Source organism: Camellia sinensis, chromosome 12 (genome assembly GCF_055761805.1).
Source record: "Camellia sinensis isolate YWXY chromosome 12, ASM5576180v1, whole genome shotgun sequence".
NCBI lineage: Eukaryota > Viridiplantae > Streptophyta > Magnoliopsida > Ericales > Theaceae > Camellia > Camellia sinensis.
The window spans coordinates 31,397,547-31,417,607 of record NC_138972.1 but is presented as its reverse complement, the minus strand read 5'-3'; the positions used below and the strand labels follow the sequence as shown (position 1 = coordinate 31,417,607).

Below are 20,061 nucleotides of genomic sequence, written 5' to 3'. Positions count from 1 at the left end.
TCATTTTCGGAGTACCTGTACTTCATAGGCCTCAATCCACATTTATAGTTTGTAGTAGTATATCCATCCATCAATATCATTCAGCAACAACCAGCATGCTTATCAAAACCTCACCTTTGAAAAATGATATCTTTTTGGGTGATTTAAGTTTCAAAAATGATATCATATAACACTAAAGCAAGATTAGGAAGCAAGCTTGTTCTAATCTTCATAAAAACGTTAACTCACCATATTCTGTACAGCTAACAAAATTTAAACCTCTAGTTGCCTCTTTCTTTTCTTCTAACTCGAGGGCTCATAAAAGATACAATGAATTACTCTTGGAGGCACTGTTATACATAGCTCATTTTCCAGGAACTTTGTTTTTCAGTGTTCACTGTAATGCTCACACTCTGTAAAGCCCCCCACACTGTTTGTCATTGATGTTTTCTTAAACTCAAGCTACCTACTAATGTATGGTCCTCTTAGATTGCCAAACTAAAATTTTCTGTTAATGGGCCAAGCACTACCACCATTCTATTAGCATTTAGCATTTTTTCAGTAAATTCTTAAATAATATCAATGCAATGATTTCAAACTTGCCTGCACTGAAACTCAAAGATTGCATATTCTTCATTTAATCAGTGTCTAGCATCCAGAACACTCCATCCTTCTTTTCCACCCTTCATTGTTTCTGTTTACATTTCATTATATCGTATTGACCCACCATCACCTGTTTAAACTAGTCCATCCATCTACTCCCAAAACTAGTTAAAAGAGTTTCCACCCTTCATTTTTTGAATGTAGGTGTAATGTCAAGAAGTACCTCCTCAGTGAAGATACGATCAACCACCACTAACATGTACCAATTTGATTTTTATCACAAATTGGGATAGGGTCAATAATATTCAAAGGTGTACTAAGTGGCTATTTTGTTCTCTACCTCCATTGCTCAACAAAAAGTGCAATAAGGTAAAATCAAAACCAACATCACAAAGATCAACACAATATTGTTAAAAGAATCTACGTGAGTAGAAAAAATTATGATTACACGTGCTTGATTCACAAAAAGATCAACTGTTCAACTACATTCACCGTCCCTCAAACAGCTATTGAAATAAGAACTGACAAAAACAAAACAAAACAAAACAAAAAAAAAAAAAAAAAGAAAAGAGATGGAATAGGCATGGCAGTGCATTAAGTAAACACAAGCCATTTATAAGAAGTTTGGTCACATGAAAACTTTGATATGTTCAAAGCCATTTATAAGAAGTTTTGTCACATGAAAGCTTTGATCTCTATTAGGATGTAATGAATGCAATTTGATGACTCTAACAAGAAAATTACTGCAGCATATCTATTTAAGAATTTGAACAATAGATACCTGTGATATGAGAACTCGAGATATCCGCAGCCCATCTTCTGACATTGCATTTTCAAATTGCTTGCCATCTAAATGCCCCAACAAAAGGGATAGACAATTTAGGAAAAACTTTATAGTCTCTACTCCACTTTCTTTATTCTCAGCATGCTCTTCAGTGTAATTGTCAGCATAAAACTGCATATGAGGCTTATCAGCAACTGAACTCCATCAACCAAAATCATAATAGTACACAAGTGATAACCTATGAAGCACTGGTGCTGGTACGAATGCCAGTACAGGTACAATACGGGTACGCCGATACGCTAAAATCTAAAAAAAATAAGGTACAGATACAGCTAAGGTACGTCAAATATTTATTTATTTTTTATTTTTTTTTTTAAATTTATAGCTAAACATCCCACCTACAAATCAAAGTTCAAAACAATAGTACCCACCGCGTACCCATGGCATACCCCCAACTTCCCCAGACCGTATACGGTGCACCTAGTATGTACACGACGTACCCGGTACGCGCGTACCCATACCAATACGCATACTCGCACCTAGTAAGTACCTGGTACTTGTATGGCAATATTTTTAAAATACCTATGCTTCATAGGTGATAACATTATACTATAAAATGAAATCTGATTGCCTAATCTAGGACATCAAGTAAGTGACACTAGATCTTCAGATCATAATTAATCATATCAACTATATTGTCTATCACCAATTCAGGATCAGAAATGCGGTTCAGTGCCAATGCCTTGCTTTTCCCCTTTCTTTGTTGATATCAATTCCAAGTAGAAAAATTGGAATCAATAATATATAATAAAAACAAGACACATAACACGAGAGCTTTCATTTCCACACATCACTTTTCTCAGTTCACACACCATTTTTAGTTCAAATATCAAACAAAACTATATGGTTCGGAAATCAACTTCCAAACTAAAGTTGTAGCCGAACCATCGGTTTGGAAGTTAATTTCCAAATCATGTAATTTTGGTTGGGCGTTGATATCCAAAAAATTATTTATATAAAAATTAAAAAAGAAGAAAAAAAAAAGTGTGAATTGAGAGAAAGTGGTGTATAGAAAAGCTCCTGCATAATAATATATATTACCATGGTTGAATGGTAAAATTTCTCTTTGCCAAGGAGTGCCAGTCCCAATTAAATCACTACCGAGTGTTGATCCTCGATTCCTTGTTAAAAGAGGTGCACAAACAATGGCCTTGTTTGGCAAATGCTACAATTGGTGGGTTTAGGCTAAAATTCAAAAAAAAAAAAAAAGAGACTAAAATAGCTAATAAGACAAAATGTCCCATCAAATCTATAATCATTTCACTTTTTCTCTCACAAACATGACATCCAACTACAAAAAAATCCAACAATTTTTCCAAACACAAATTTTAGCCTACTAAAATAGTCAAAAATTAAAATAGCCTACTAAAATAGCCAACTTCCCAAACAAGGCCAATACCACCTTTCCATATTCAATAAGTTAGTAACATGCTTTAAGAGTGCAATCAGCTGGCTGGACCCTTGTATGTTGGTAACATGCCAGCACAAATTTTTCCAAAGGTTTTAAATGCTGTTGTAGAAATTGCTGAAAGAAATTAACTACACTGAAATGCATTCCAGTCTGCATAGAATGCCAGAACTTAATACAAGATAGTGAAATTCCATTCGGTGTCTGAACACAGACACCAACTCATTGTCTACACTGTAAGAGTGGATGCGACATGACATAGCATGCTCTAAGCACTACATAAATGTCTAACACCTTGAATCCACAGCTAAAATTTTTATGGGATCCTTACCAAGAACCACACCCACACCTAGGGATTTATACCTGATTAGATGCAACAAAGATTCAATAAGTAGAAGAATAAGAGCATTTGGGAACAGGAAAAATCTAGTCGAATCATTGCAGGGATGAGGAAGGGATCTGACAATTTTGTGCCAAGTCAAGAAGTATGTTGGATTCTCAGCAGGTCATGATCATAGAGGTTGATTTGACATGAACTTTTTGGCCTTGGGATGTTCAACTTAAACATGTTTTCCCACATATATTTGGCACCAGCACACATAAAGATGAATTTGTGACATATTTGTGATGAGATTGGAGTCCTAGTGGCATGCCATCATTGGATTGTTAGGGCTGTTCATTGGACATCGTTAAGAGAGGGGCTTTTGAGCAGGGCTAGTGTGTACACCTGAAGCAAAGGATGGGAACAAGCAGAATCAATCTGTTCCAATTTTTGGCCCTGCACCAACCATCGAATGGACCATGGACTAAACAGTCACTCCAATGCTTCCTCCACCCCAGCACACGGTACATCTTGTGCATATGGGCTTCTATAACTATCCAAGAAGACACACGAAACTCAAAGGATAAACAAATCCACCTGGTGAATTGACAAGCTACAAGTCCTATGACACATGAGTGGAATCCTCTAAAAAGCCAAGGTCATGATAGGGCAAGAGGGCCCACTTGGAGACTTGGAATCTCAGCAAGAAATGCTAAGGTTGATTAAAGCTGGGCTACCAATAAAACAAACCAAACCAAACCTTAAGTCCTATCAAATAGGGTTGGCTACATGAATCCTTCTCCACTTGACTCTATCAACGGCCATTTGGTTGGTCAAATTTAGGAGATTCATATCTCTATTTACTGCACTAGCTCACATCAATCTAGGTCAGCCCCCTTGGCCTAACACTTCCATCTACTGTCACAGTATTATATCTATTCACTACTGCCTTTGTTGGTCTCCGTTGTATATTACCAAACCATCTCAATCTATTCTCTTTCAACTTATCTTCTATCGGTAATACTCTTACCCATTCACGAATATACTTATTCCTAGTTCTATCTTTTCTAGTTTTGCCACACATCCACTTAACATTCTCATCTCAGCAACACATTTTATCTACATATTGTTTCTTAGTTGCCCAATATTCCGTCCTATACAACATTGCTGGTATAATAGTCATTCCATTGAACTTTCCTTTTAGTCTAGTGGGTACTCATTTATCGCACAGTACCCCAGACACACTCCTCCACTTAAGCCATCCCGCCTTGATTCTATGAATCACATCCGCTCCAATCTGCCCAGCCGGTGTGATAATCGATCCTAAATAACGAAAATATTCACTCTTAGATAATTTTTGGTTCTCAATCTTCACTTCTACTATGCTTCCATTGTTACTGTTACTAAAATTATAATCCATGTATTCTATCTTAGTTCTATTTATCTTAAATCCGGCCTACTAATATGTGAAAGAAAATAAACTAGTTTAGTTCTAGTCTGCTCTGCTTCCACCCATCCTCTCCTCCATTCACCCACACCACCAACCACCACCTTCCACTATCTCTACCACACCCATACCATCACCATCACCAATGACATCTCTACTATACCACCACCACCAACTCCTCCATTTTTTGCCGCACCCACACCACAACCAATTGCCTCCACCAAACCCAAACCGCCTCTCTCCAATTGCCTCCAATGTATCCTAGATATCCTCTTTCAATCTAAGATCCTCATATCTTGACATCAACAACTTCAATCCTAACAAACTAGCTACAAAAGATCATGCACCAAAGGATTAAAAGGTTCATACTCAAGATCTTCATATCTATGTGTTAATTACTTCTCTTACAACAGATCTATCTACATACGCGTGTGTATGCATGCGTATGTGTGTGTGTTTGTGTGTGTATGTGTGATTTGGTTGTAATTTGTTGTGAGGTTGTGTTAGAATTTACCATAAACCTACCACCACTACCACCTCACCTACTCCACTAAACCTAACCCACTACACCACTACCACCTCCACTTCACCTACTCTCCACCTACTCCCAAACACACTCCTATATAATAGGAATCCTTGTAATTGTAATATTAACACAACATCAATAAATCAATCAATAATACAATTCTCTATTTCTTTTTATACATCAATTTTAACATGGTATCAGAGCAAGGTTAACAACTTAGTCATTCTGCTTCACTGGCGGGCGGCAGTCTCGTTTTGGCCGCCCGCCGGACCTCTACTCATACCTTCCATCCGCTGCCACAAATCCCATAACTGAATCATCGGAATAATCGCCGTCGTCCACGGCTTCACCGGTGAGTCGAGCTGGCTCATTCAGCTCACCTCCGTCCTCTTCGCCAAGTCCGGCTTCGCCACTTGCGCCATATTCAGACCCAAATCAACCTCAGCTTCTCTACCATGGCAAGACATGTTCCGATCTGCCTTCGTTCGCAAACCCGACTGCGTGAAGACCTAGGGTTTTGGATTCTGCTTGCTTCATCTTCAACGAAGAGAGCAGCCCTCAAAACCGAAATGCCCAAGCAAATCCATGAGATCAAGGACTTCCTTCTCACTGCCAGAAGGAAGGATGCACGTTCTGTGAAAATCAAAAGGAGCAAAGAAGTTGCGAAGTTCAAGGTTCGTTGCTCCAAGTACCTCTACACACTCTGTGTGTTTGACTCAGAGAAGGCTGACAAGTTGAAGCAATCCCTTCCTCCAGGTTTGAGCGTGCAAGACCTGTGAATCACGTTGAGATGGAGTTGGAAGCGTAATTTGAAGGCCTTGTTTATTTAGAGTTGTGCTTTTGCAACTTATCAGATTTTATTAAAAAAAAAAAAAAAAAAAAAAAAAAAAAAAAAAAAAGCACTTGTTTGTGATGGTTGCTATCAACCACTCTCTCTCTCTCAAACAGATTCTCTCTCCCATGTGACCCACTCTCCCACCTATCCTCTTTCTTTCTTTTCCTTTGTTTTATATTTATTTTACTCCAATTTTTTTTTTGAAAAGCAATCGACACCTCCTCTGGTTTGCACACCCCTCCACCAATATTTTTATCTCTTTTTTTTTTATCCATTATTTTATTTTTCTTTTATTTTTATTCTTAAACACCACCACAACATTCCACCCACCAGCCTGCTTTCTCCATTAATACATTTTTTATTCTTATTATTTTTATTTTTCTTATTATTCCTCCAAAAAAAAAAAAAAAAAACAAAACAAAAAAAAAACAAAAAAAAAACAAAAAAAACCATCCACCGCCTAAACTTTATGTTTTATTATCACTTTCTTTTTTATTATCACGTTTCATTGGTGCTCTTGCCAAAATTCCAAATTTGCACAACAACCCATATTTTATTCATCTCAGGGATCACTCCCGATCACCATTTTACACACAAAAAAAAAAAAAACCATCACAACAAACCAAACCACCACACCAACAGAGTTGTTTTCTTTTCTGCAGACGGCCAACAACCGACCTCACTTCTTCGCCTATTCCGCCGGTCTCTTCTTCTTGCCTCCGTCTTGGGCGGCCCTTGACGGTGCTGCCTCCGTGTTTTCCACGCCGCCGAGCACGTTCACTCCCCCATACTCTTCCACTGCAGCATATGGCGGCCCTCCAAATCGGAACATCACGGTGGCCTTCCGCTTCAGTTCCTTATTTTCTGCTTTCAGCACACTTATCTCTGCTCGCGCATCCTTATACATGCGTTGGAGCAGAGCCAGTTGGGCGTTTAAATGCTGCACCTCATTTGTCCTACTCTGCAGCCGGTTCGACAAGTTTGTCACCGCAGTCATGGTTTCCACACATGACTTCAATGTATACTGATTGGCTTCCACATCCGACTGCACTGCCATTCTTTGCTCCACAGACCGCATCGGAAAGTTCAACGGAGCAAACTCCGGGGCGCTTGGTTGAGGTTCCAGTGCCACCGCACCAGTTCTCTCTCTTGTTGACTCGTTGAGGTCGGGAAAGAGGGTGAGCAGACTCCGGGAAGACGAGGCCATTTTCTGGGCAACAGAGTGTTACAGAATATCTCTCGCAACAGAGTGTTACAGACTCTCTCTCTCAGCACAACGAAGAGTTTTTTTCAGAGGATTTTCAGACTTGTCTGCCTCAGCCTCAGCATCAACCTTGGTTAAATAGCCAAGGCAGCCACGCGTATCGCGCGCCCCTTGACACCAGACGACAAACGGGCGCGCCAGCCAAGACACTCACGTGCCTCGCCATCATGTCCGGCACACCTTTTGATGAATTGGGCACGCCTTTTGATGGCACGCCTTTTTATGGATTGGGCACGCCTTTTTGATGGCACGCCTTTTAAAAAAATTGGGCACACCTTTTGAGGGTGCGACTTTTTAAGGGTCCGACAAGACTCTGTAAACTGTCCCGACATTGATTCCGGTTAGTTTCTACAAGGGTCCAGCAAGACTCCGTAAACTGTCACAACATTGTCTGCTACAACGGTCCGACACGACCCCATAAACTGTCTTCTACATCGGTATGACACCACCATTCAGTGTCTTCACCAATGGTCTGACACGACCCTACAGTGTCTCCTATCCTTTTTTTTTTATTTTTATGTATTTTCTTGTTTTGTTCCTCTCTTCAAACTCAAGTTGGTTAGTTTCTATCCTCCTTGAGTTTGCGGGGGGCTGTTAGAATTTACCATAAACCTACCACCACTACCACCTCACCTACTCCACTAAACCTAACCCACTACACCACTACCACCTCCACTTCACCTACTCTCCACCTACTCCCAAACACACTCCTATATAATAGGAATCCTTGTAATTGTAATATTAACACAACATCAATAAATCAATCAATAATACAATTCTCTATTTCTTTTTATACATCAATTTTAACAGGTTGTATTGATTCCCATCTCGATGTTACCAACGAACACTAAGGGGAGGGAGAGACTAGGAAAAGGAATCCATGGGGAGACATTGGAAAAGCTAAGGCAGAGGGTGGGAAGAGGCTCCATTTCTGGCAACTCAGTGGGCATAGAGTGGTTATGGAGGGGGTGAAAGGAGTTGGAGGCTATGGAGAAAAAGAGTGGGAGTGGCAGTGGTAGGGATGATGTGAAAAGCACAATGGGGAGGCATTAGGATGAGGTGTGATGGAAAAAAGAGAGAGGCTGGGGGTGGGCGGTAAGGGAGATTGGGAAGGGGAAGGAAAAACATTATGGAAAATTATTTGTAAATGTGGGTATGAACAAAAGTTTGGGAAGTGATTTTAATAATTAAAAAAGAGTGTACTTATCAAAAAAATAATAATAATAATTGAAAAAAGAGTGTAAATTGACAAATTCATAGGATGATAGGTAAAAAGACTAACTTATCCTTTCTCCATTGGTTATAATAAACGAACTTGCACAGATGGGGTGAATTGAGTTGCATGTAAAATGCAAGGTTTAAATTGTTAAAATTAAAAATTTAGGGTTCACTCTACCTGTTCGAATGGAAACCTTGCTGAATTGTATCATATCGTATGATATAAATCCAGCATCAGAAGATTCCAACTGGCAATGCATCCAATAAAAATTTTTGTATATTTTAGAATTTTATAGCATACTTTAGACCATTCATAGATTCCCATAAGCCTATATGTAGCAAACATCAAATAACAATATCAAAAGGGAAAAAATATATATATATATATATTTAATTGACAAGCATGCATGTAACAAAACATCAAATAGCAATATCATGCTTCTCTAGATAGTTCAAGTCAATAGAACATAACTATATAACAAGAATATTACTTCTTAAAGATCACCTGAATCCCAGACAGGTACTGGTCCACCAATTCTTTGTAATGCCAATAAAATTTGTAGTCTTCCAAGTGCATCAACATGCCATAATGTTTCCAACAAGAAGAGAGAAGCAAAACTCCAGTCTTGTGCATTTGTGAACCTGCCTTTCATTTCAAAAACAAGCATATCATCTTGGAGAGCTAATTAACAAAAACTACAGACTATGAAATACTTTGGCATGTGATGAGAATAACACCAGCCTCAGTTTGAAGGTGCGCATAATGCCCTTTTGTGCCTTGCAACCACTTAAGCACTCTCTCCAACCCATATGCATGTAAAGAACGGCTTTTTCTGCTCCACTGCATAACATGAATTACTAAAAATGTTATTCATGTGTTAAGCTTTCAGTAGCTCAAACAGGAAATCAAATCACATTCCGCAGAAAGTTGCATTTCTTCAGGAAGCAATTCAAACCCAACATATATTTATACTCTGTGAATTCTTTCAATTCTTATAGTAAGAGCCATCTGGATTCTGAAATCAGAAAACTCATAGCTCCAAGGATCCATAAATAACTACTGCTATAAATCTAAAGCAAGTGAAGATAACACAAAAAAGATCACAAAACTAGAGATAGTACAAGGTTTTTCCAAAAAGAGATTGCACACCCTTTTCAAACGCATAATGAAGAACCCTAGTCAGTTATAATATTCAGCAAACATACAGAACTAGTAATCATTTTTATTTTTATTTATTTTTTTAAATCCAACTTATCTCAAGTTTTCACCAAAAGGCTAGGTAAATTCAAGACAATAAAAACCCTTGGTTCCATTGAAAAAATGATGAAGAGGTGAAATAACGGTATTTCTGTAAATAACAGGGAACAAAATTAGCTTATTTTCCGTCATACTGAGAGTGATGAACAGGGATCTTGTCTAATTCAAAGGAACAGATAGCCTTTAGATTATGTCCAAAATGATCCAAGCCTAGTCAAAAATCAGTGGCAAGAGAAGACTAGAATGAGTTGAATCAAACAGGAGCACAGCAAGCTTTTGATTTCCACGTAGCATACTAGAATCCAATATTCCTAGATTATGGCTCCTAGACTTCTTTTCACTTAATTTCTTGAACAGAAGTAGGTTGTCATAATTTACAACTGTAACTTAAACAACTTCATTATCTTATATCTACCTTCAGTTAAGCATTCAAATTGAACGATTTCTTCGTCATTAAGGTGTTCATCTCCCATAAATTTACTTTTACCATTTATTTTATAATGGAATTAGTGAGGAAAATGCATATCCACCCTTGAATAGTATTTGAAGTGTCAACAAAAAGGTCAAAAGCAGGGGCAAAAAAGCATAAAGACATGTGCATCTTTATAGCCAATACAATCTTTGTGTTGAGAATAGTTGCCCCTCTCTCTAATAGCTTAAGCTTTTAGATGAATCAATGGTTAACAATCTAATATAGTATTAGAGCAGGCAATAGAACCTGAGTTCAAATGTCACCGTCTACCCAATTCTTTGAAGAAGAAGGAAAAAATAAAAATAAAAAACTTGTATGTGTTTGCCCCACTTATGAAGAAGCGTTTGGCCACACATGAGGGGGTGTGTTAAGAATATAATACAAATAATAAAGTTGGCCCTCCCTATAATAGCTTAAGCTTTTAGATGAGTCAGTGGTCAACTAGCTAATACTTTGAACTGCCAATCAAAAAACATAATCTTTGAATATGTACGCTCATTCCTTTTTAGTTTTCATTAATCAAATCTGTTAGGAGTGACGAAAGAAATGATTATTAAAAAATAAAGGGTATTACGTTATGCTGATAAAGGCTATTATGAAATGCTGGTCCTGTTAATGCACAGTGCTGGGAGGGGAAGATGGGGAACAAACCTAACTGGTGTAAAAACCTAACAGTGAAAGGAAGGAGACTGCTGAAAAATTCCTTGTAATTCGATTCAATTTCAAATCTGACCTGATCAATGTCATTACATTAAGTCCCCTAGAAATACTTTTTGCAAAACACCAATCCAAATTAAATTAGGACAACAGAATGAAATAGACTTCAAAAGAAACCTAAACTGATTGAACTAGAACTTCACACTCCATCACAAAACTATGCAATATTTACACAAAGTGGCAGCTCTCAAACTTGAACAAGCATTCACATACTTGGCAATATAAAACAATCAAATGCAATGGCAAGATTTTGGTTTTGTTTCCTTTTCATTCTAATGTGAAGTAAATTTTTTATTTAAATTCTTACATTACCTACACATATATACACCTTCAATTCCGCCCAGACAGTTAAATTATTGAATGTGCTGAAAGAAAGTTATCTCACAGTTCCTTCCCTTCTCTTCTCAATTTTATCCTCAGTTCTTCTATTTTTATGCCAGCAAATGAAAAGAACCTCAAATCAACTTCTACAAATTTTAAAGTAAATGGGACCTAATGATAACAAATTCGAAAGAGAGCTCAAAATATTTATATTTATATTTATAGTAGATAAGTTAGGAAGATACAGCATCGAGTCTCTGCACAAGAATAATAAGTTCATCTAAATGATCCCAAAGCAACAACTTCATCTCCATGTTGTTTAACACATCAGGAGATCTACTAGTTGGTTTCACTTTCTTCTCAACGAAAGCAGCAGGGGCCGAAGTAATTGGCAGGAATGATAAATTTGGATTAGATGGTTTCAGCCTATCATCTGACCCGTCAGAAACTAGATCCTTTTTTGTCAATGCTTCAGTGAGAGCTAAAATGCAATCAGCAGCAGCCACTGAAAGGCGAGTCGGCAACTCAAATCCCCCCTGCAAAGTGCTACAACTAAAAATATCAAACATTAGGAAAACAAATACAAGCATAGGATAAACTTGTCAAAAGGATTTCCAAGTCAACACATGCATGCAACGACGACAGAACTAATACGACGGCTGAACTACTAATATTCTAACAAGAGATTCAACGTAATCAAAAAAAAAAAAAATGTAAGGCACACAATACATGATGTTTCTCAGATTGCTTCAGAGAATTGAATTGGTCTGATAGCATAATGATAACATCTTGGAGTTGATTTTCATCTCAAACAATTCATAGTAGTTTCTATTCTTTTACTAGGACAAATCATTACATCATCACTGCTAAGACAAAGATGAGGGTCTTGCTCTCAACCAAGAATCATAATTAGAACCCTAAGCCTTACCATAACTTTTAGAGCAAGTTGGCAAACAAATTTTCCCACCTAGCATATAAATTTCTATGACATTACACAGCAAGACAGTAACAGAACCAGTGAATTCAACAAGCCACTTTTGTATCACATTTTTTGCATGTGTTTTATCACCAAAAAGAATAGATATTTCCGTAAAGCTCATTACACATATCCCTGGGTACCTGCAGCCCAAAGGGCACACATCTCTCAATAAGAGAATATCAAACCAAGCCTACCTTAAAAATATTCATCACAGTTTGATAGACTAGGCAAGTAGTTCTAGTGCAGAACTATGTTTTATTAATGAGAACAATGGGTTCCACTTCAACTTCAAACCATAAACCAAACCAAGTTTTAAGTCCCATCAAATGGGGTCAGCTACATGAATCCTTATTCTCCACCCGACTCTATCAACGGCCATTTGGTTAGTCAAATTCAGAAGATTCATATCTCTATTTACTACATAGCCCACGTCAATCTAAGTCTACCTCCTAACACTTTCATCTACCGTCACTGTATTGCATTTCTTCACTATTGTCTTTGTTGGTTTCTATTGTATATGACCAAATCATCTCAATCTATTCTCTCTCAACTTATCTTCTATCAGTACTACTCCTACCCATTCACGAATATACTCATTCCTAACTCTGCCTTTTCTAGGCTTGCACACATCCACCGTAACATCCTCATTTCAACAACACTCATCTTATCTATATGTTTCTTAGTTGCCCAACATTCCGTTTTATACAACATCGCTGGTCTAATAATCGTTCTATAGAACTTTTTTTTTAGTCTAGTGGGTACTTTTTTCACATAATACCCCAAGCGTACTCCTCCACTTAAGCCATCCCGTCTTAATTCTATAGACCATATCCGCTTCAATCTCCCCAGCTGTTATGATAATCGATCCTAAATAACGAAAATGCTCACTCTTAGGTAGTTCTTGGTTCTCAATCTTCACTTCTCCTCTACTTCCATTGTTACTATTACTTAAATTACACTCCAAGTCTCCAATTTAGTATTAACTCCTTCTCTAGTCTCTTCCACTAACACGATATCATTTGCAAAAAACATACACAATGGCACATCACCTTGGATATTTCTCATCAACTAATCCACAACTAAAACAAAAAGATAAGGACTTAAGGTTGATTCTTGGTGTAACCTCACAGTAATTGAAAATTCACTTGTCTCTCCAGCAAGCAATCTAATAGTTGTCACCACGCCTTCATACATATCCCTAATCACATCAATGTAACCTTTTGTCACCCCTTTGCTCTCTAGCACCCAATAGATTATATCCCGAGGTACTCTATCATAGTAATTGAAAATTCACTTGTCTCTCCAGCAGGCAATCTAATAGTTGTCACCACGCCTTCATACATATCCCTAATCACATCAATATAACCTTTTGTCACCCCTTTGCTCTCTAGCACCCAATAGATTATATTCCGAGGTACTCTATCATATGCTTTCTCAAGATCGATAAAAATCATATGAATGTCTCTTTTCTTTCTCTATATTTTTCTATTACTCTTCTCAAAAGATAGATCACTTCTATTGTTAACCTATCACACAAAAATCCAAATTGTTTCTCACCACTATTATATGTCACAATCGACTACGCATCAGCTTGATTCCTCTATAGTTGCAATTCTAGACATCTCCTTTATTCCTATAAATTGGTACTAAAATACTCTTCCTCCACTCTGGCATTTTCCTAATCAACAAAATCTTGCTAAATAACATAGTCAACCAAGCAACCCCCTTCTTACCTAAACATTTCGAAATATCATTGGGTCCTAAAGTCTTATTTGATTTCATCTTCTTAAGTGCAATCTCCACTTCAAATTTCTTAATCTTGCGATAGAACCTGTAGTCTTGGTTTTCCTTATTACTAGCTACTTCCTCCCCTTTCGACCTTCCTCCATATTCCTCATTTAACAACTTCTCAAAATAGTTCTTCCACCTCTCCTTAATCTCTTCATCCTTCACCAACATTTTAGAGTCCTCACTCTTGATACACTTAACTTAATTAACATCTCTTGTTTTCCTCCCTCTTATCTTAGCAAGTTTGTATATTCTTTTCTCTCCCTCCTTACTACCTAGTCTAGTGTATAGGTCATCATAGGCTTTCAACTTAGCCTTTCACTACTTTTTTGACCTCCTTATTAGCCAATTTGTAACTCTTAAGGTTTTCCTCAATTCTATCCTTCTGCCACTTTTTAAAGCACTCTTTTTTCGCCTTTACTACCGCTTAAACCTCCTTCCTTCACCACCAAGTTCCCTTAGAGTTGGGTCACTTTCTTTTCGATTCTCCAAGGACTTCCCTTGAGATTCTACTCATACAATTAGCCATCGAGTTCCACATAGTGTTAGCCTCATCTTTCAAGTCCCACGTACCTTCTTTATTCATTCTATTCTTAAATATTTCCAATTTATCCCCTTTTAGGTCCCACCATCTCGTCCTACGATGCCCACTACCCTTCCTAGTTCGATATTGCCCTTTAAAACATAAATGTAGTACCAAAATCCTATGTCAAGACGTCAAGCTCTTTCTAAGAATCATCTTACAATCGCTGCATTTTAGACAGTCCACTTTTCTTATTAAAAAGTAATATATTTGGCTCCTAATTGACCCACTCTTAAAGGTTATCAAATGCTCCTCTCTCTTCTTATACATAGTATTGGCCACCACCAGGTCAGAAGCCAACGCAAAATCTAAAATACTCTCTCCAGCCTTATTTCTATCACCAAAGCCATACCCACCATGCACCCTCTCATAACTTAGTTTATCTATTCCTACATGGCTGTTGAAATCTCCACCTATAACTAGGTTCTCTACTACGGATATCTCCTGTAATACCTTATCCATTTGGTTCCAAAAATCTCTCTTAGTCTGATCATCTAATCCTACCTGGGGGGCGTATGCACTAATAATGTTCACTATATCGAAGGTTTTTTGCATATCCCGAGGTTCTGTAACTTCATATTGTTTAATTCTACTTTTCACTTCAAGTAATATAATTTTCTCTTTATTTATTTCTAGACAACTAAGACACACTAATGACTCAGCAGGAACTTAAACATGGCTAGCCCTACGGGCGCCACATAATCACTATCACACCCCCACATGGCAAACCCCCAAGACACCATAACCCTTAGGGTTGTATGCCTAGCCTAAGAAAGGGCATACACGCAAACCAAGTACGGAGTTTACTAGTGCAGTTGCCGCCCAATCATAGGAGCTCCAAGACAAATGAGCCAAAATATGAAGAGCTTGACATGGCTCATGTAGTGGAGGTAAGCTTGCTCACTTGGCAGCACCATGACTCACTTGGAGCACTAGATAGCCGTGGTCCTTCATGCCTCATTCTAACAGGGAACACTCTCTCCCTACTTATTCTCACTCAATGACAACATAGTTGGGCTCTTGACTAACCTATGTTCACTTGACTGCTAGGTTGGGCCCTTGGCTCACCTATGTGCTCACTCATTCTACTTGACCACTTGGCTGCCTAGGTTGGAAGCAAGGCCTAGGCATCCCCACTCAGGATCATTAGAGGATTGTGAAGTAAAGGATAAGATCATCGGTTCATCAAAGTCGCTTGGTTGTCTCTCCTAGGATGACAGCTCCACCTTGGCCAAACTTAGAGAGAGGGCGTTGACCTTACACTCACACTTGATATAATCCCCGAGATATCATTCCTATACCTCTGGAGCTCCTATTATGCTGCTTGCCCAAAGGCTTGAATCGTAGAACATAGCAATAGGACTAATATCACTATTTGTCGAGTCGACAAGAGCTCGCCACATGTCCATAGCTTCCTTGAGCATCAACACTCCTAGAGTATATATAACGGTATCATGAACACAACCACAACAAATCAACACTACCATCATAATCACAAACTAATAATAGCAAGATAAGAGCACTAACCTATCTTGTACACAAATAGTAAGTGTTCAAGGTCTCTCACTACCACCCTCTCTATCTCTAAGGGTGCCTTGGCCTTCATCTCCTTTAGATCCAAGGATAGTGAGTCATTGAAGTGCTTGCCATCTTCATAAAGGTCCACAACTGAGCACCTCTAACCCCTCTCACCCACAATATGTATTTTCATTTTGTTTAGAAAAAGTTTTTTTTTCCCCTTCCTCCACCCACCGTGCTCATTACCAACACCATCACCGATGACCTCCTCCAACCACCACCAACCACTACTAAGCACCACCACCTTTCGCTAATACTCTTGCTAGAAACCACTTTTAACCACCACATCTGGCGACCAACCGTCAATAACCACCTTTGGCTACCGCTACTCACCTTCGGTGGTAGGCAACAACCTCCGATAACCACCTTCGCAAGGTAAAAAACCACACTGGCCACAATCCACGATTGTCAACAAACACCTTCAATCACCACTTCCCACCAGTCACTCATTTCACTTGCTTTCCAAACAATTTTAAGACGTGTACTACCTAACATGCTTTTGTTTGATATTTCTGTAAATAACAAACAATAAATTGTACACGTTACCAGACAGCACCTAAATGTATGAAAATTCTAAGTTTAGGATTTTTTATTTTTTGATAAGTCCAAGTCTAGGGATTTTAAACTAAGTCGAGAACAAAATTGATTCCAAAACCAAATCTAAAAGCCTAAGGTTGCGTTTGGTAGAGTTTTGTAAATATGATTTGAGAGTATGAGTTATATTTTGAGTTTGTGAGTTTTGGAATTATGATTTGAATGTGGAAAATTTATTTTTTAATGTGATGTATGATATTTGATACAAAAACTTACAACTCACAATCAAACATATAACTCAAAATTCTATCAAAGCACAAAAAAAAAAATTTAAAATTCAGAATATATTTTATTCGAATATATAAAAATTAACATATGTCAAAAAAAAAAAAAAAAAAAAAAAAAAAAAAAATTCCCCTGTTCCAGTCAACCGGCCGGACGACTGGTGGGACGTCCGGTTAGGCCAAATTTCAAAAAAAAAAAAAATTTGAAAATCACGCTATACCGAGTTTTCTGCAGAGTTTTGTGTTTGTTGTGGAAAACTAATTACAAAACTCTATCCAAACATGATGTTACAATGTGGGTAGAATTAGGATTTGAAAATCCTTCCAAACAGAGCCTAAATATTGAAAGAATATAGCAAAAGCACGACTCAGGTGCTTCCGTGCTCAATCTAAAGCCATTATATTTCAAATGTGTGGATGTTTGGCCCTTACATAGGATCTTTTAGGAAAGATGGTAGGCATTGAGACGGTAGGGACCATCGGAGGTGGAGTTGGTGAGAGCTAAGGCGGCTCTCTAGAAGAAGAGAGGGTGACGATAGTACAAAATAGAGATAGACCTTCTTAGTTTGTTGGGAGATAATTGATATCATGTTTGTGTTATTTTGCATGCATGAAGAAGGTCATGGGGGTCAGCTTAGCCAAAGCACAATGTACCATGTTGGCGGACAAGTGGATTATTAACCCCTGGATTTGACAAACCAAAGGCTTCCCAACTATTTACTATGCCCATGATCAAACCTCAGAGGTCATCTCATAGGACTGCAGTACGTAGCTATGTTCATCCTCAAACGTTGTATCAAAGCTCTGCAATTGTAGGGTCCTTCGAGGTGTCACATCATCACATTTCTTCTCTCTCTCTCTATGGTCAGTCAAGGTTCAACCAAGTGAGGGTGAGGCAGGCAACCTTACCAATCCCTAAACTCTCAAGTCTCAACTCCAAACCACAAGTCCTTGATGAAGGTTCATAGGCCCTACTCCTAGCCTAGATTTGATGTAGTAGTACTAAGGTGCCTTGAGTATAGATTGTTGATCAGCTCGGTGAAGGCCAATCAGTGTACACTGCTCAAAGGAAATCATGCGATGGATACCGTTTGATGGATATTGCCTAGCATAACTCGGTCGGATCAACACCGAGTCAATTGCCATGGAGAGGCACAACCACAGTAATTGCCTTGATCTTGGAAAGGTGGGACAAGGGATAAACTCAGTCAAAGAATTAACTAACCAAGATAGTAGAACCAAGTGTATCATATCATCAGTAAGCCAAGAGATGACTACTTAAGAATAAAGAATAAAACTACCAGCAAATTTCATCCAGAAACACAAACACCCACACTAACTTAATGTTCAACAACTAATTTAATAAGCTGCGTGATGTTTGTAAACGTAAGTTGCCAATCCCACCAAGATGTCAACAAAATGAGTTGTCTCACCAACTAACAAGTCAAGAAATATTTAAGTCAACTTTGTATAAAATTTTCAATAAAGGATGGATGAACCCAGAACTCAAGAACAAAGATATCAACACATCAAGAAGTTAACACAACATTCTCCCTGACTCATGCAACAAGAAAGTTTACATTGAGAGTTATCCAAATTGCTTGAGCAATGAACTCATTTACTTCCAATCCGAAATGAACATTTCTCATCAACACTGAAACAAAGATCGTCATTCGTATTTCCTAAGCCAAAAAGCCTAAATCTACCGAAACTAGACGCATATCCAAGAGTTCCAGCACAATGGGTCCCATGATATGTGATGGATGTAGAACACTAGCACGATTTTTAGACGACTGATTGGCTCATATGTATTTATTGAGGCACCCATTTGACATCACATTCATGAGATCACATGGCTTAGCAAGCTTTACAAAGTCCCTTCAACATCAGTCAATCCCCCAATCCTGACCCCTTCCATCAACATCTGTAACAGTCTTACACAAGCAAATGTAATTCTAGGCTTCTAGTCCACTTCCTGCCCTCATCCATCATGAAGAAACCAAACCGAGAAAAATATCACCCAATTTTGAAACTTGATTTGCAGGTTCCTATTGAACAGGTCTAAAACATGTTCCATCATCAATCCTAACAAGAATTTTCACATGTTCCACCATCAATCCTCAATGAGAATTTCCACACCACCATTAAACACATCCTCCTTCCAAAGAAACGAAAACAATCCCATATCACATACGCTAAGTGCCAAAATCATGGAATGGAAGGACTAATAGAAGCATTGATGTGGTGCACTATACCCCAGGTGTGTAGCATCTGCAAAGTCCGTAGCTTCATACATTTGAACACAAAAATATTTGTGTTCCTCTATCACAAGGATACCTTTCATATTGGCAAGTAAATATCAAAGAGTAAGTATACTCATCTTTTCGTAACAAAATTAAAATATTTCTAAAATTGTTGCTTGCAACCCATTGACATTTCTAGCTTGAGGTGTTCTTTTCTTATTAACTTGTATTCAGTGCGTACCAGTAGGTAAGGATTTTACATATACAGCTGTCCTTGTCTTGTATGGGTCCTTACAGTATCTAGAATGAGGTGATTGTTTTGTTATTATCTTATATTAAATTAGTGTTTAACAACAAAGTATGGATTTCAAGTCCAGACAGAGTTGTCCCCATTTTAGAATTATATCCTTGTAGCTCTTTATGCCCTCTTCATCTACAAATTGAGACTAGGCCATTCCAGGTGGGAACCCAGTCATTAATTCCAAGATAAACCCACTCCAGGTGGGAACCCAGTCATTAATTCCAAGATGCTTTATCCAAGCATGCTCACACTTCACCAGATAATATTAATGGCTCAAACTTAGAGATGACCAGATACTGCTAACCCAAAGGCCACCAACCCACCCCCAAAAAAACAAAAAATTAAAAATAAACACCAAAGCATTGAGGGAAGGCCAAAATGAGAAGCAAATTATCGTATAAATGGAAAAACAAACAATAGAAATCATAGTGTGTAGACTTTGAACTTCAATTAAAGGCAACCTATTAGGAATCCATGCAGCTTGAGCGTGGTAAAGAGAGAATGCAGTTATAATTATAAGGCAGTCTCAAAACAACTGGTGAATCAGAGCAGGCAAC

General features: G+C 38.1%; 1 protein-coding gene across 8 annotated transcripts in view; it reads right to left on the bottom strand.

Annotated features, from left to right (window-relative positions):
* LOC114263496 (uncharacterized) overlaps positions 1 to 20,061 on the bottom strand; it is a 70,077-nt gene that overhangs the window by 35,298 nt on the left and 14,718 nt on the right. For 2 of the 8 annotated variants that reach the window (XM_082898277.1, XM_082898278.1), the window contains exons 5-8: positions 11,460 to 11,766; positions 9,185 to 9,287; positions 8,952 to 9,088; positions 1,364 to 1,537 (exon numbers count right to left, since the gene is read on the bottom strand). In XM_082898277.1, the coding sequence (XP_082754403.1) occupies positions 1,364 to 1,537; positions 8,952 to 9,088; positions 9,185 to 9,287; positions 11,460 to 11,766 (721 nt within the window). Of the gene's footprint in view, positions 1 to 1,363; positions 1,538 to 8,951; positions 9,093 to 9,184; positions 9,288 to 11,459; positions 11,767 to 20,061 lie in introns of all 8 variants that reach the window. The other 6 variants (XM_082898279.1, XM_082898280.1, XM_082898284.1 and 3 more) reach the window with 5 other exon arrangements.